Here is an 18,412-nt window from a genome sequence, read left to right as displayed (position 1 = left end):
ATCCTAAAGTCCACTTGTCAGTAAAACAAGAGAAAATTAAGGGTTACAGAAAATCAAGACTCGATATGCATGAAACATCTGGTTCTGAAAGGCATGTGATTTGGACATTAAAGAAATAGTTCCCACCAAATTAATAGTAAAAGATCATGACATCTGAGAATTATATGTGATCAAAAGAAGACAGTCCACATATAATTAAGTAAACAACTTTAACCATGTCTCACACCAGAGAAAACAAATACTTCCCAGTGGGGCCTACCTTGATTAAAATGTAATTAGGAAATACTGAACAAAAAAAAATACAACAGAACAAAATGTTAGCATGTAGTTTTCTAAGTCAATATGTAGCACACAGGGATCTTTATGTACACTTTACTGGCCCCATTTCTATTTAAGACCATTCTAACATGACACGTTGAGTAAACTGTCAATAACAATGAAGAGAAGAAAAAGTTGAATGTCTTAAATGTTTAAGCAAACTGAATTATTTTAAGAAACCGGTTCAACTTTTGGATCAATCAAAAATATACTCTACTTAGAAGTAGGGTGGCGCAGTGAATGGAGCACTGGCCCTGGAGTCAGGAGGACCCGAGTTCAAATCCAACCTCAGACACTTAACACATAAACTAGCTATGTGACCTTGGGCAGGTTACTTAACCCCAATTGCCCTCCAAAAAAAAAAAAAAAAAAGGGAAGCTAAAAAAATGTAGTAGCAACCCTTTTAGGGAAAAGGGGAAAGGAATAGAATTATGTGCTAAGCACTGTATAGCTATCTCAGTTGTTCTATAAAAGTTTTTTTTAATAAAGCATAATTGCTAATATCTAAAAATTATTTCTCATCTTCACATTAAATTAGCAATTTGGGATGATATAAAATGATACTGAATAAGCTATTTATGTTTTTACAAACTCCAGATATGTCAAAAATCAATTAGAAAAAATCCTGCTTGAACAAGGCCAATGTTTTCCACCCAGGACATTTTCATAATCATGGAAAACCTAAGAAGAAATTATTCCAAAGTGGTCTGATGGTCGATTATATTTACATCATTTACCAAAAGTAATCTACCACATGATATAAAATATATGCATTATAACTAATAACCCGTTCACATGACTTGACATTCCTCAGTTTTCCATATGGTAAAAGTTTCCCTAGTCACAGGACCTGCCTAGAAGCCCCGCTAGAACGTGACAGCTAAGAGAAACGAATGCAACAAAAAGAACACCCTTTAAAATACCAAAAAAAGAAAAAAAAAATTTTACACATAAAACAATCATTATGGGATCAGAAAAAGTGAAAATTATTTTTATTGCTTAATGGGCTTTTTTGGTGACTTGTTAACAAAAGCACATTTTAAAGAATACAAATACAATGCAACTGCATACATATAAAGTGAATACACTGACATCCCAGGATGGGACGTACTGTGCAATGTCCAAATCAGAAATGAAGTGTTTGGAAAGTAGTTATCAACTGATGACTCCAGAGGAGCCTTTCATACCCAAGAGAGGAATCTCACACAGTAAGGAAAACATACAAAGTTCATTTAAAAGAACCATTTCTAAGGTTCTCTAATGATTAGAGAAATTCACAAATATAAGCATGTACAGGGCGGGTAGAAAAGGGAATATTGTTCTTCCTGCCACTTTTTCAATTCAGAGCTCTGCCTCACTTAAATCTAATTCACACGCGTTCACCTAACCCTCGTGATATCATTAGTTCTTTTTGAGAATGAAGGACGGAACAACCAATTCTTGCTTATTTGGTATTGTGAAGAGCCCTGGAATTGGAGTCCAAGGGCCTGGGTTGCTTCAAATCACAGCCAGTTTACATGCTAACCCCCGACCTCGGGAAAATTACAAGTGACTCTTTGGGTCTTGGTTTCCCAATATACAAAATTGAAGAATGGACTAGATCACCTCTCAGGTCCCTTTCAATTCTACATCCTTTAATCAGGGAAAAGGGAGCTGTCACCCAAGCCAGGCAAGGCTGCTTCTTCCCTATAAGGTCTATGACTGGCGTCACTTGCCCAGCAACAACAGAAGCCCCTCCCATTTCATTTCCTTTTTCATTAAATTAATTCATATTGGGAATCGATGTGACTAATCCCCAAAAGAGTGAATTCTTACTAAATTCAACAAACTCTCTTAAGCACCTGTGTATGGAGGAGGGTGGGGAGCACAGGCAGAATTCTAGTAAAGAAAAACCCAACAAATTCATTTGATTCATTGTATTTGTTTATCCTATAACTTTCACACATAATTTTTGCTAATTTTGATTAAGGCAAATCAAAGGGTTTTTTCCTTCTTTTTTTTAGTAAAAGCACCTGGTGCAAGACTTAGGAAATGAATACATTACTGATCAACTTTTAATTGGCTGTCTGTACAGCCCAGTACTGGGGGCTATTTCCCATCTCTCCCCATTTCAACTCCAGCTAAAAGAATCCTACTGAAAACATCTGGATCATTTTTTCCCTTTCATGTTTTTCTTTCATTTTTTTCTGCGCTTTCACCTTTATATGATTACTAACATCATTATTGACTACTCAAATATTTATAGTACTTTCCTCACAATAAACCTATTAGGTTGGTAGTACAGATATCCTTATTTCACTGAGAAAACTGAAAACTCAGAAAAAGCAACTTACCTACTCATGATAACAGAATTAAGACTCTGGTCTCCTTACTCCAAAATCTAATACTCTTTTGAATGTACTACAATACCTTTGGTTTAGTTATCACAAAATGGAAACTGACAATTTACTACTATGAAGGCTCCTCAGATGCCATAACTTGTATTCAATATAAAATAAAGTGCTATCATTAATATGTAGCACCTTTGTAACAGTTAGACTTCAAGTTTCAATTTTGTTAATTTCTTTTTTTAAGTTAACTTTTCTTTGTAGGATAAAATCTTACCGTTTAGATTTTAATAGAAATATGCTACTCTAAAGATTATTTCTTTCAAGAGCTATAAAACAACACCATTTAAATGTATTAGATCTTAAAATATCTACATTGAAGGACTAATGAAATTGTAACCTTCTATGACAACTCCTTGATTAGGGGCTACTCAAGTGGACTGAATGCTTTTTGAGAGATTATTTAAACAATTATCGAGCTTCTTGTTAGCTTGGGCTGGGGGGAGTGTGGGGAAGGGGAGAGAGGGAAGAAGGTGCTTTGATTTCTTCTACAACTTATTTATGGCAAGCTTCCTTTTCTCAACATACCAATCTGGAATGAACTCAAATAGAGAAAACATATATCTATATTATAGCATCATCTCTTTGGTTCTCATGACCACAGCAACTCTTTTTTTATAGGAATCATAAAAGGAAAAAAAATGCACATATCACCATAAATATCTTTATTAAATGTGAAAATACACTGGCATAAAAATAGTACCCACATTTGTAGACATGTCTGAGACCCAGTTCATTGCATTTTAGGTTCCTTTCCTTTTTTTATATAAAACATTCAAAAATTTTAAGATGCATTAAGTTAGTCATCTCACTCACATAGCTGAGCTGTAGCTTTAGGGTAGGAGTAGTATCTAACTTACAGTAAGGAAGATCACCAGTTTTTAACCCCTGCCAATCTTTCTCACTGCAGGCAGAGGTGTGACAAATGTAGATAAACAAAGGCAACAAAATTTTGTTACTCCACAGAGCCACGCAGTGGCTAATTTATCTTAAATCAGACAGCAAGCAAGAGAGCTCTGCAACAAGCCTGAGTTACCCTACCTACTATCATCCTGTAGTATGTAGTAAATTTCTTGCCACTAACAAGTAGTGATTAACAGGAATGATCTGATTTAGAGTAAAACTGTATTAGTCATTGAAGAATTACAACTGCCTTCCTCTCTGGATGTTGAAAAGGAAACTATAGTCAATAAAGTAAGGCTGTACAGATGTGTTTTACAACTATTCTTTTGACATACTGGTCAAATATTTTTGCAAGGCAAACTAAATGGCATACTATCACGATAAGGCAAAAATTTGGCCAACTGATTCTCTCAGGTGCAAACTGTCACTTCTAACCATGAATAAAATGACACAGTTTTGTATGTATTGTTATTCTAAAAAGTATCAGTTAATTATCCTGTTTTTTAGGGGTGGAAGTATTTTTTTCTTTCAAGTGATGTGGGTACAGTTTTAGGTCCCACTGTCAGAGACCAAAATTTTCCTAAATGTTTTTATACTGATAGCTCAAAAGGCTAGATTAATACTGATCTGAAATAGAAAACTGTCGTTTTTAAAGTCAGATTAATAGTTGGCTAGATTTTCTATTATAAAATTCACTTCAGCAGAGGCTGCTCAAATTGTTTACATGTTCATTTATTCATGGTAAAAAAGCACAAACTTCTGTACATACTTTCAGACTTCTCAATGAATTTTAAACTACCCTCCTTAAGACTGCTTTTGCATCATGTACAGATTAGTGTGTTTAATACTTTTTTGCCAGGGGTAACTCGCATTAAACCAATTTTACTACAATGGAATAGACCAGTGACATTTTATTTAGGGAGCTCACTAATGAAAAGTGAGTAATTTCAGAAGAGAACACAATAGAGTTAAGGATAATGTATCCTTACATGTGACCTGCTACCTATTTTTCCTGAAAGAGCTACAAATGCTTTGTGCCTGTGACCAAAAGCAGTACATCAGCAGAAAGTGCACAAGGGCAGCAGCCACTGACAAAATGTGTTAAAATAAACTGTTATCATTCTAATTCTTCTCATTGTACAGTGTGGTTTCCTACCATTAGGCAGACAAACTTTTGTACTATCCCTTAATATGCAAATGTCTCTATCCCATTGATGCAAACATTTGGTCTTTCCAAACAGGAATAACCTCCTTGCATTCACTAGGCAAGGGTTAAGAGCTTCATAATCTTCCTACTTTCTTCCTTAAGCAGCAGAATTCAATGCCAGTCCAGACATCTCACATCTTCTTTAATGGAATTGGCACTGTGAATATATATCTCTTTCCTTCTTGGATGAACTAAAGCTGTCAAGCATTTCTTATCTATAATTATGGTGCTTCTGGAGGAAAACAGACTTCTGAACATAACTGTCCACCTCCCTTGGGTGAGTGACTGACCTCAGGCTTTGGAATCATGGTCATTCTGAGAGGTGAAAACTCAGGCATGCAGTCTGAAGATGGATGCTGCATCAATAACAAATATCCTAAAGAACATGAATTCCAATGCAATCCAATCCATGACCATCACAAACACGCTTTCAACTCTCTCATATCCTGGCAGTTTTGGTATTCTTTAAACATTAGGCTGTGGGACTTACTACATTTTTATCTGGGGTTCTGAAGATTCCTACTACCTGCAGGGTTATCAGCTATGTAGTAATCTTGGTGTGATGCCTGGGAAAATTTGTGATAAAGACCAGATTCAATAATTTCTGTAGATAACAGAATTAGTTCCAATTGTACAAATGCTTAAGATTTTTTCAAAGAGTTAAACAATATAGCTTACATTGTACATTTGCATATTATAGTGGATTGAGCTTCAAAACATTATAAAACAAACTAAAACTGCAAATCAATGAAAAATTTTCTTTTCGGTGCTTTACATTTATGGAAAGACAATTATACATAATGATATCGGGTAAAATTTTCTACAAAGTGTTTTTCCAACTCATCTACATAGTTATACGCCCAACATCTCTTTAAACAAAACCTTACTTCTATAGGCAAACTCATAGTTATGAAAAAAATTTTGTGCTTGGCTAATAATGCTGGCATCAGGATAGTCAAATTACCTTCTCCGCTGATTAGATCTCTTGATTCTCTAATAATTTTAAGTACCTTATGTTACTAAAAGTATTCCCCCAAAACTCAAAGCTCTACAAAAACTTCATTGGGAACAGCTAATAATTATTAATTAAATCTATTATCTTAGATGTTAAATGCAGCACTAGCATTTCCTTAAAAGGTACAATGTCCTTGATTAAAGAGATCTATTCAAAAGAGATCAATTCCTATTCTTAACAGGGGAAAAAACCCTCTACATGGTAAGCCTAAAGAGTTATTACTATTCAGTAATTACCTCATAGAAAAGGAACAAGTGTCCTATCAGGAGATAAATATCATTGTTACAGAGAAATGATGGTGGAAACTTGGGTTGAATTCAACAAATCAAGGCACCTTTTTATAGGGGGGAAAAAAGGTTATGGAAGACTCTATAACAATCCCAGAAGCTTAAAATGAGACTGGTACCTTTAGTAAAGGTGAACATCTAATTTTGAAATGTGTCAGGGAACTAGTAGTCCTGTAAACCCAGAATTAAGCAAAACAGGATCCTAGGAACCACTGGAGGTTCACATGTTTAGGTCTGCCTCCAAGGGATGGGGAAATTATTCTAACAGAGTTACCACAATAAAGGATATTGAAATACTGTATTCAAGGCCTATATATCCTGGAAAAGTGACTTTTAAGTTTCAAAACCAAATCTTGGTCTTGAAAATTTTGTAAGATAAGTAAGAATCATTACTAAACAATTTTTCTCTCTACTCGTAAGGAAACAATATTGCTTAAAAATTTTTCAACATTTGAAAATAACTTCTTACAGAAACAAAGTGTCTCTTTTTAGTCTTAAATGAAAATGTTCCCAGGTCTTCAGGATATCCAATTCCAACTATGCAGTCCTGAGGAAATCTCATTCAGTACAAAAAAAAAAAGGGAATAAAATGTGCTTTCTAACTCCAATCAAGAGTCCAAACCCAGTAGCAAGTTTTCTAAATGAGGGATTCTCACGTCTTTACTTGTAGCCATACAGAAAAAATATCATTAAATTGAATATAGTATTAAGGAAATTCAGATATTAACAAATAAACATTTGAAAATATTAAAAATCAGTTAGCTGTTCTGTTTATTCAAAATTCCAATCTAGTAGTCTATGCTTCAGAAAACCAAGTTACCCAAAAACAATACAGTTTAGAATTTGGTCTCATTAATCTTTCACTTTTCGAATACTGAAACATGCCCAGAGAACAACAGCTTCTTTTTTGGCTTATGTATGCTTACAGATGCACCATATGTAGGTACTGACACATCACACAGGGATTGGACAAGAGGGAGTATTTGCACTTGCTCCAATGCAGAAAAATATAAAAAAAACTTTAGTGCTTATACAAGAGAGTCTGCCCCACACTTGGCTGCTTCACACAGGCACTGAACCACAAACCATCACACATCATCCTACCCCCAGCCAATGAGAGAGTTTAAAATGGACAGGAAAAGATTCTTCCTATTAAAACAATTCTTTGGTTATGGACAACAGAAAGATTTGAAATATTTCATTAGGGTCCTGAAACTGGAACGAGGTTTGTTTTCTAATTTTAAAAAAGTTAGGAAAAGGAACAGTAGCAGAAAAACATTGTTGGTTTTAATTAAAGTGGAATTTAAATCTAAATGGTCCGCCTGAGCTGAAGGGGTTAAAGCCTTGCCATGAATTCCAGCTTCTATGGAAACTGTTGCCACCACCTCCCTGTTGGCTCTCTGCATCCAAGGGATCTTCTCCTTCATCAAACTTTTTCCTCATTTCTAGGAAAGGAAAAAAAAAAACACAGATTGAGGCACAGGTGTCTTAAAGAAATTCTATCTGATTAAAGGTGGGGAGAAATCACTTTTAAATGGTATAAGCAATTGTATCTGGCATTTATATTGTGTATTTCACACATTATGAATAATAGCTTTGTAATGAGCAATGCACATTACAGCTTTCATTTCAGCTCACAAAAGGAAAGATTAAAAATAGTACTTTGAAATTCATTAAAGTATCCTTCTTTATATTTATTCTATCTTAAAAATAGAAATAAACCTACTTTCCCTTGACATTTTAATAAGTTCTGAGATAAAAACTAACAGAAATGATCTTGCAGGGAAGCAAAAACAAAACTACCAAGGGCAGAATTTCAAATACAACAGTTTTTCTAATCAATTCTAGCATCTGAAGGATTCTGCACTAATGCATACATTTATAATGTACTCACAAATTAAAAGCTATCTATCCAGCAAAGAAAATTATAGCACTGATGAGGTATACGTAAGAAGCAATACCTATAATTTCCCAGAAAAGTAACAGTACCCCACACTCTTTAGGTTGGAGCAATGTTTGGAGAATACAAACACAAGGAATGTTGTATTTTATGTTTGCATTTGAATTATCATACATAAACCATTCAAGGTGCATTTTAATTTGCTTATTTACATTTTCTTATATTCACTTCAAATACCTCATAATTTCCAAACAGAAAACATTTTATACTACATTGGATATTATACAAGTTCCTCAGTATTAAGGAATGCACTTCTGGGCCCTCTTCTCTCTCAATTCTTCAGCAACCTCACCAACCCTCATAGATTCAAATATCACCTCCATGCAGATGACTCCCAGATCTATCTACCCAGGCCCAGTCTCTCCTCCAAGCTTTAATCTTAGATCACCAATTGCCTAATAGACATTTCAAACCAGATGTCTCAAGAGACATTTTAAACTCATACATCCAAAAGGGAACTCATTATCCTTTCCCCCAAATCCTCCTCTTCCAAATTTCCTTTTCTCTGTTGAAGACACCACTTTCTTTCCAGTCTCGCAAGTTCATAACCCTAGAATTATCCTTAACTCACTTTCCTTCAACCCACAAATTTAATCAGTTGTCAAATCTTGCCATTTCTACCACCATAACATCTCTCACATATGACCTCTTTTCTCCCCATCCACAGAGCTACCACCTTAGTTCAGGCTCTCACCACCTCTTTATTAAATTATTGCAAAAATCTCCTACTTAGTCTCCTTGCTTTAAGTTTCCCAACACTTCTATCAATCCTACACTGCTGCCAATAGCATGCCTTGGGGCAGCTAGGTGGTGCAGTGAATAGAGCACCAGCCCTGGAGTCAAGAGGACCTGAGTTCAAATATGGCCTCAGACACTTAACACTAGCTGTGTGACCCTGGGCAAGTCAATCAATACCAATTGCCCTGACTTCCCCCCTCCAAAAAAAAAAAAAAAAAAAGAGAGAATAGCATGCCTGCTCACTTCTCAAATATATAGAGAACTGAGTCAAATTTATAAGAATGCATGCCATTCTCCAAGTGATAAATGGACAAAAGATATGAACAGGCAGTTTTCAGAGGAAGAAATTAAAGCTATCCATAATCAGGAAAAATACTCCATATCACTATTGATTAGAGACATGCAAATTAAAACAACTCTGAGGTACCACCTCATGCCTATCAGACTGGCTAATAGGACAGAAAAGGAAAATGATAAATGATGGGAACATGTGGGAAAACTGGAACATCAATGCATTGTTAGTAGAGTTGTGAACTGAATCAACCATCCTGGAGAGGAATTTGGAACTATACCCAAAGGGCAATAAAACTGTGCATGACCTTTTATCCAACAATACCACTGCTAAGTCTATATACCAAAGAGACTATAAAAAAGGGAAAAGGACTCACATGTACAAAAATATTTATAGCAATTCTTTTTGTGGTGGCAAAGAATTGGAAATCAAGGGGATGCCCATCAATTGGGGAATGACTAAACATGTTGTGGTATATTAATGTAATGGAATACTATTGTGCTATAAGAAATGAGGAGTAAATGGACTTCATAATAACCTGGAGAGACTTATATAAACTGATGCTGGGTGAGGGGAGCAAAACCAGGAGAATTCTGTACACAATTACAGACACATCCTATCTGTGACTACTAACTTTGATAAACTGGGCTCCTCTCAGCAATGCAAGATCATAAGACAACTCCAAAAGACTCTTGATGGAAAGGCATATCCACAGCCAAAGAAAAGAACCACAGAGTCGAATGCAGATTGAAGCAAACTCTTTCTCTCTTTTGTGTTTTGCTTTGTTTCGTTCCTTCTTTTCTCACTGTTTACTCCATTGGTTATAATTCTTCTTTACAACTTGACTAATGTTTAATGCGAAGTTATTTGTAGAAACTATATCGGATTGCATGCTGCCATGGGGTATAGGGAGGAGAGGGAGAAAAGTTGGAGCTCAAGGGATTGCAGAATTGAATGTTGCAAACTAAAAGCAAACAAATAAATAATTAATTAAAGAAAAGAAATGATGACCAGGCATATTTTAGAAAAACCTGGACTTACATGAACTAAAGCTGAGTAAAGTGGAGAACACTGCACAGAGTAACAGCAATTATGCTATGATCAACTATGACAGACAGACAATTTCAAAAGACTCATGATGGAAAAAGCTATATACATCCAGAGAACTATTGAGTCTGAATGTTGATCCAAGCACACTATTTTCACTTTTTTTCTTGTTTTTCAGTTTTTCTTTCTTGTGGTTTTTCTCTTTTATTCTGATTTTATTCTCATTCTTCTTTCACGATATAACTAATGTGGAAATGTTTAACATGACTATATATATATATATATGTGTGTGTGTGTGTGTGTGTGTGTGTGTATATATATATATATATATACATATATATATATATATATACACACACCAGATTTCTTGCTGTCTTGGGGGAGGGAGGAAGGAGGGGAGGGAAGGAAGAAAAAATGTGAAACTCAAAATCTTAAGAAAAATGAATATTGAAAACCATCTTTACATGTATTTGGAACAAAATTAAGTACTATTAAATGCAAAAAAAGAAAAGGAAAAAAAAGAAACAACATGCCTGGACTGAAGGTCTGATTAGCTGTGTGACCATCTACAGGTCCAGGTCCCTTAACCTATCTGTACTTCAATTTCTTCATCAGTAAAAGCACCTGCCTCATAGGGTGGTATGAAGTTCAAATGCAATTATGTTCATAAAGAGCAGAGCACCTTCACACAAAGTCTAAACCTTAGTAGGTATATCCTGGGAATGTGCCCAAGGCACCCAGATGCTCAGAGACTTGACTAGAGTCACACAGACATTAGGTGTCAGAGGTAGGATTTGAACTCAGGTTTTATGGACTTCAAATTCAGACCTCTAGTCACCACATGGTGCCTTTAGAAAGCTCTAATTGTAGTTTATTTTACCCACTTCTTAGAATGACATATTTATTTACTTTTTGGATTTTCTAAATAATTAAGCATCTTGGGCATTAGAAATCTCACCACCGGGGCGGCTAGGTGGCACAGTCTGTAACAGTGCCGGCCCCGGAGTCAGGAGGACCCGGGATCAGTTCCGGCCTCAGATACTTAACACCCACACACACAAAATTGGCCATGTAACCATGAGCTACTTAACTTCAATAGCTTTATTTAAAAAAAAAAAATCTCACCACTTTTCTGTCATTTGAAATTTCTTTCCTGGGATCTCTAATAGATTTTTTATATTAGTCACAAGAAAATCCAATTTTAAGCCTTAAAAGTTGATATGCTAAAGGTAAGAAGAGTGGACACAGAAGGGACAGAGAACTTGTATAGATGGGAAGTTCTGGCTATTGGACTATGTATATTTTATTTGTCCGACCATTATGCCTGGATCCTCTATATTTATTTCTAAAACCTAGTGTTGGCTTCTCTTGATGGCTCTACCATTCTCCTAGTTACCCAGTACAACTCTCCCCCATCAACACCTTAAGGTCCTTTCCAATGTACCCCATTTTTCCAAGTCCACTGAAACCACCATATGTCTTCTTGCCTAAACAATCATAATAACCTCCAAACTGGTGTTCCTACTTCTCATTTCTCCCTTCTCTAGTCAATGTGTCAGACCACTGCTCCAGTCATATGACTTACTATTCCACTTTGGTAACATCTCTCCAGTATTTAAAAACCTTCCTTGGCTTCCCACAGCTTACCAAATAAAATATAAAGTCCTCATTTTAGCAGTCAATGGTCTCCATAATCTGGCTCCAATCTATCCTGCCTTTATAAATATTCTTCCCCTTCATATATTCTACATTTGAGCCCCAAAGTACTTCTATCTCCCCCTTTTTTTTTTTGGCCTGCCCTCTCCTATCTCTATCCTTTAGCTCCAAGTTTAACATGATTGCCCCATCTATCTATCTCAGCCTGAAATCCCATCCCTCTTTCAAGCAGATTTGCCTAACTCAAGGGCTACCTGTCCCTGTCTTCTATACCCCCAAACATGCTTCAAGTGATCTCTTCTCCCACAAAAACTTCTCAACATACTCTGCCTGGACCCCTCCTTGTATCAGTTGTCCATGTATGTGTCTTTCTCTCTTAAACTACACACTCCTGGATAGCAAGATCTATGTATGTCAAACATATTTTTATATTCCTAGCACTTAGCACAGTACTTTGCACAAAGTAAGGACTTAATAAATGTTCATTGAATTAAATTCAATTTTATGTAATACCTGGATCCGAAAGTACTTCTTTAGCAGCTGCTATGTCGATAAATTTTTTCTCTGCTTTTTTCTTTTCTTCTTCATTCTGAAAATTATCTGGGTGCCACTGTAGTGCTAACTTTCTGTATGCCTTGATGATCTCTTGTTTTTTGGCATTTCTGGGGGATTAAAACATAGCAATTATACATTTATAAAAGAGATTTACCATATACCACCATAATGAACTGGAATACAGTCATCAAACACTAAAATAAAAGAAAGCCACATGGGTTTCCATTTTCTTTAAGGATGTAAGTTTCTGAAGCACATAGTGCTTCAGTAATACAGTGCTAAGTTATGATGAAAAAACTAGAGAAGGGTACTTCAGATAGTTATTTCAGTAAGATTAAAATATTAACTGGTTAAAAACAGAAGGAATGATTCCTCATGATAGTGGCAACTAGAAAAGCATTTTGTAAACCATAGTGAGGACAACCCCCAATGTGGTAACTTGTTCCACCAACAAAGATGGCATTTCATCTCTGAATTACTTGTCATTACGTACTACAGAGCTACCTGAAGTTAAGTGACTGGCTGAGTCACATAAAAGGGTAAGAGATAGGATTTGAAATCCAGGTCTTCTTGACTCCAACCCCAACACTCTACCCACTAGTCCATGCTGCCTCCAGAAAGTACTATATAATTACAAGTTGTTTTTATGCTTTTTAAAACCTTCTGGATTTTCTGACTAATAATCTTGGGCACTGAAAATCTCCTATATGTTCTCATTTGAACTTCTAGATATCTCTACATGTAATAAAAGTAGAAATAGGAAAGTACCTCAGAGGCCTTCTAGTTCAATTCTCATACTTTATAGATGTGGAAACTGGCCCAGGGAAGAATTTTATACTCATCGATTAGCTATATATGAGTAGTGAGAGAATCAAAATCTCAGTCTTTAAATTGATATGCTAAAGATGAGAATATATTTGTTCAAGAGGAATTCTGTATACGATTACAAAACAAATGAGGATTTTCTAACTAGTTACCTGAAATCAAATGCATGAGAGTCATTGATTTAATTACAAAGGCTAAAGAGTGATGGGGTTTTTCAACCCTCTTTTGTTTTACAACTGAAGTTTAGGACTTTTTAGGCATGAGTTTAACTTCCCTGTTTTATTACCAATAACTAATTCTCCACTCTTATTGTGCATGTGTTTTTTTTTTAATAATCTTTAAAGTAGTATTTTTGCAAATAATTCTAAAAAGTTTTATAGATGTCAAAGGCTGTATGTGCTCTATCTATGTGGCTATAATTACATAATTAAGAAGAATAATGGGGGAAAGAGGTAAAAAAAATGGACTTACTGCTATTTTAATCAGCTATGTTTTGAAGCCAATGTAAATTCTAAATACATATGAACAATTCACCTTTTTACTCCCAAGATTTTGTAATAATCTCTTTTCTGTGACTGTTTCAAGAGTCTCTGAGCTTTCTCTAGTCCTTCTCGAATCTGTTGATCATTTTCATTGTGTTCCTGTGCAGTTTCATAATCCTGAATAGCTGTCAAAATGTTTGAAATAATGCTGTTAAGTGCAATTATTATACATTTTAACTTTTTATTAAATCACAAGCTTTATATTGAGGATTAAAAAGTATTTCCAACCCCCTCAATTTTCTGTCACTATGAGATAGTTTAACAATTTTTTATTTAATCCTAAATATTACAAAAGGACTCAAGATAACTATTATAACTTCCAAGAATTGAACTCCATTGCTGTTTCCTTTGTTCACCTATTCCCCAATCTTCCTTATCCCGAATGCCCACTAAAAAAAGCCCACACTAGAAAGCATTAATTTAAATAATATTACTTTACTGTAAGGCAATCTTACAGTTTATCACATAGGAGTTAAGTGTTTATAAAGAATTTGTTGGGAAAGGTAAAAATGACTTCGATCTCTTGATCATGTACAAGGAAAATAGAATCCATGAGGATCAGTTTGGAAGAAGGAGGAGTGTAAAGTGAAGAGCCGCCAAATTAGGCTCCAGGGTAGTGATGAAGCATGATCAGGTTTCTGTCACTCTCCTGAAAGATTGCAAAACAACTTTAATGAGTATCTTCAGAGGGACTAGTACACAAAGAGGAGCTTTCAAACAGAGTAAAGGAGCCCACACTAAATTGTACATTCACACATGTCGCTTCTAGTAGTTAAACTATGGTTGGGATTAAACTCACTTTACCATATGGGCATATTCACCCTTTAATTAAGTGCTGAGTATCCTCATTAAAGAACGAGCTTCTGTGGGCAGCTGAGGCCAGCTCTTAGTTCTCCCTCCTAAATTACCTTGTATTTATTTATCTGTGCATTCATTGTAGGTAACAGAGTGTAAGTTTCTTGAGGGCAGGCACTATTTCTTTTTTATAACCTCTCATACCTAGAACAAGTGCCTTCACAATTGATGATTTTTCCAGACAGTTGGAATACCATATAAATGAGGTCCAAAGTTATTCTATTCAATTCTATGAACTGACTCCAACCAATGCAAGATGGATTTAATAACAAGATGATCTAAACTTGAGCATACCAATCAACCAATAATTGAATAGTCCCCACCTTTAAGGAGCTTACATTTTATCAAAGGAGGCAAATTCATCAAGTATGAATGAATAAAAAGCAATATTAAGCACTGATTAAACCAGGTACTTCAAAAGACAGTCAAAAAATTTACATTCTAATGAGTATGACAACAAATAGGAGGAATGGAGGTCAGGGGAGGAATGTCAAAATGGTGGAGCTAATTTGATTACAGCTCTCAGAGCTATAGTTGGAAAGAGGGAGAGACATACAAAATACGTCAACGAAGATCTTTAATGCTTCTTGCATTCCAGGCATTATGTAAGGCCTAGACATACAAGAAAAGCAAAAAACAGTTCCTGCCTCAAGGAGCTCAGGATGATGGGGGAGCCAGCATGCAGGCGTCTGGTACAACTGAAGGCAGTCTCTGAAGGGAAGCACAAGGGCGAGGGGGATCAGGAATGACTCTCTGCAAATGAACCGAAAATAAATCCAGGGAAACGGGGCAGGCAGGAGTAAAAGGCAGACAGAATGTCTGTAAGTAGAAGATATCTGAGCTGAGTTCTGAAAGAAACAAGGAATTCAGAGAGGGAAACAGAGGAAAGAGAGCATCCCAATCATGGGGGACAGCTGTTGCCACCGAACTAACTTAACACTATGGCACTGCACAGAATGGGAATTGAAGGATCAAGTGTTAAGGAAGAGCAAAAAGGCCAGGGTGGCCGGATTATAAAGTGTGGGAAGAGTAAGAACATATAGCAAAGTTGGAGAGACAGGTTGGAGTCACATTGTAAATGGGCTGTAAAATCCAGGACTTTACATAATAAGCTTTCAAAAAAATTTTGTTAAATATGAATGATGGAGCAAATGGACTAATTCAAACCAAACTTTTTTTTTTAAAGGAACAATTCAACATCCATTTTAGTGATGAGTCAATGTCATCTTTTTCATAGGGGTGAGGCAGGGGTGGGAGGCAAGCCCTGTAAACATTACAATTACTCAACTCATTTTTGGTCTAGCCCTGAGATTTCATTGGCATAGGAATTCTTAGTAGAGCAAACACTTTTCACTGAAGAAATTCTTTCCACCCATGCAGATCAGCAAATGGTCCATAATTTGTAGTCTTAGAAAGTAGTTTTGGACAATGAGAGATTAAGCAATTTGATTGGGGCTGGTCTAATGCAACCAATGTATCAATGGTAGAACTTGAACCTAGGTCTTTCTGCCTCTAAGACCAGCTCTCTAATGTACTACTGAGAATACTTAACATTTATGACAGGTTAATTAATATAACCATATGGTAAAGTTAGTTTAATGCCAACCACAGTTAAGCTACTAAAGCAAAGCACCCATCAGAGACAATGAAAGGATTACATCTGTTAACCAAATATCATAATTTAATCATGAAAAATTCTGAAGTAGTTTTATGTTTAGTTTTAGTACATGTGATACTTAAATCCTTTAAAACACGTGAAAATTATTCAGATCACACCTGCCTCTCAAAGTCTTCTGTATTATGTAATTGGCATAATTACACACTACTAATAACATTTTTCAAATGAAGAAAAACATTTTTTACAAGAAAATGTTTACATGCAAAGGAATGAAAGCCTAAAATTATACTTGTGCTAATGAGACAAAAAGTAATATTAGGAATGATATACAAATTATAAGTGAATTTTCTGTTTTAATTAAAACTGGGCTCATATTTTATTCACACAGGGTTATGTTTTATATCTCTTTCTCCCCACAGAAAAAAATATGCACATTTTAAGACTTTTTCCACAAATCAACATTCTAAACAGTGATGTCTGTTTGGCTGCTTTGGGCAGTTGGGTCAGCTGTTAGTCTCCTCAAATTACCTTGTATTTATCTGTGTACTTAATGTACATTGTAGATTTTAAGTTTCTTGAGGGCAACACTATTTCCTCTCTATAACCTGTAGTACCTAGAACAGTGCCTTGTACATATTAGATTCCTGGCAAATATTTGCTGAATTTAATTTTTGCAATGTAAAAATTAAATATTCTACAAAACAACAAATTTCTAATATGGAAAACTAAATATTGTCACAGTAATAAACAAAATGCTTAAACTAAAATTTATATTCTTTAAGAGACATGCTTTGCATGTTACAATTAACAAGCAATTTTGTTCCTTTCACTGCATTATAATCTGCAGTGTTCATTAGAGACCTAAGGTTTCTAGATTATTTTAAGACAGTCTTATTTGCATTAGGTGGTTTTCAGCAGGTGCCACATCTCTCTTGGCAGGAGGCACTAAGAGGCACTGGGCGGCAGGATGAAACTCTGCTCAGAAGTGAGGCATTAAAAATAGATGCTGAGGCTGCCTCCAATGCCCTGATGGCCCCAAAGTCTCAAAAAGCAAATAACAATCCCAACTTCTCTGCTGAGATTCTCCGACAGTCTTCAGGTCCGTTACAACTGGGCACTTAAAGAAAGCACCCCATAGTAACAACATTTTTACTTAAAAATACTACAACGCACTTGCTATGTAATCATGTCTATGCCACATATGGCTGCACCTACAATCAAGCATGCACTCTTTTATTCAATCTGTCATGTGAAGCACCAGTATATTTTCTGTCTGGACCAGGTGCTGGAGCTCCCTCCCAGTAAGGAAAATTCCCTTAACCGGCCCAAATCAGCAACTACTCAACAGCTTCAAGTCTTAAAGAGTTCCTGGGGCTCTGAGAAATTAAATATTTTACCCAAGGTCACACAGGTGATATGTGTCAAAAGCGGTATTTGAACCCAGATCGTTGTCTTCCTCTTTTTACCTGGCTCCCTTCGGGACTGTCCAAAGTTCTCCAAAAAGCCCTAGCTAGGAGCCTTCTCACCTTGAAAAATGTCTCTACCCTTACCACCTCTTGGAGATGAAGATCCTTCCAGACCCCCTCCTCCAATTGGTGAGTTCCTACCAGAACCAGACCCAACGTATCTGTGTTACTATGTTTATTTCGATAGCTAAATTCTATTAAGCATCTAAAATGAAATGAAAATAGAATAGTGGAATAATAATAGTATTTTTCTGTTAAATATTTGACATTTCTTTCTTTTTTTTTTTTTTGCTTTTTGTAGGGCAATTGGGGTTAAGTGACTTGCCTAAGGTCACACGGCTAGTAAGTGTGTCAAGTGTCTGAGGCTGGATTTGAACTCAGGTCCTCCTGACTCCAAGGCCAGTGCTCTATTCACTGCACCACCTAGCCGCCCCAACAACATTTCTTTAAAGATTTAATATCACTTTTTCACAACTCCAAGTATGAAAGGATAACTGAGCTGGGAGTAGGGTGAAACCTAAATTGACAAAGATGAAAAAGAATGAAAAAAGTCAACACTGGAGGGACATGGGAAAGGAGGCACAGGAACAAAAGTCAAGTCAACAAGAAGTATTAAGTATTAACTAGGGACCTGGCCCAGATGCCTTCAAGGAACTCATAATCTAACTGGGAGTGGAGGGAGTAGAGACAAATTACAAATAAGAACAGGATAAACTGGAGGTAATCTTAGAAGACATTAGT

At 35.9% G+C, this 18,412-nt stretch overlaps 1 protein-coding gene across 1 annotated transcript in view; it reads right to left on the bottom strand.

Annotated features, from left to right (window-relative positions):
• Positions 1–1,280: 1,280 nt before the first annotated feature.
• Positions 1,281–18,412, bottom strand: part of DNAJC3 (DnaJ heat shock protein family (Hsp40) member C3) — a 75,828-nt gene continuing 58,696 nt past the window's right edge. Inside the window, exons 10-12 of the mRNA XM_069067355.1 lie at positions 13,725–13,857; positions 12,324–12,472; positions 1,281–7,562 (exon numbers count right to left, since the gene is read on the bottom strand). Of these exons, the coding sequence (XP_068923456.1) occupies positions 7,405–7,562; positions 12,324–12,472; positions 13,725–13,857 (440 nt within the window). The 3' untranslated portion in view covers positions 1,281–7,404. The remainder of the gene's footprint in view (positions 7,563–12,323; positions 12,473–13,724; positions 13,858–18,412) is intronic.

Source organism: Petaurus breviceps, unplaced genomic scaffold, assembly GCF_028583685.1.
Source record: "Petaurus breviceps papuanus isolate PSGF00001 unplaced genomic scaffold, PetGlider_PUasm1.0 90743, whole genome shotgun sequence".
NCBI classification, from domain to species: Eukaryota; Metazoa; Chordata; class Mammalia; order Diprotodontia; family Petauridae; genus Petaurus; species Petaurus breviceps.
The sequence above is the reverse complement of the archived record's forward strand: the minus strand, read 5'-3'. Positions and strand labels throughout refer to the sequence as shown.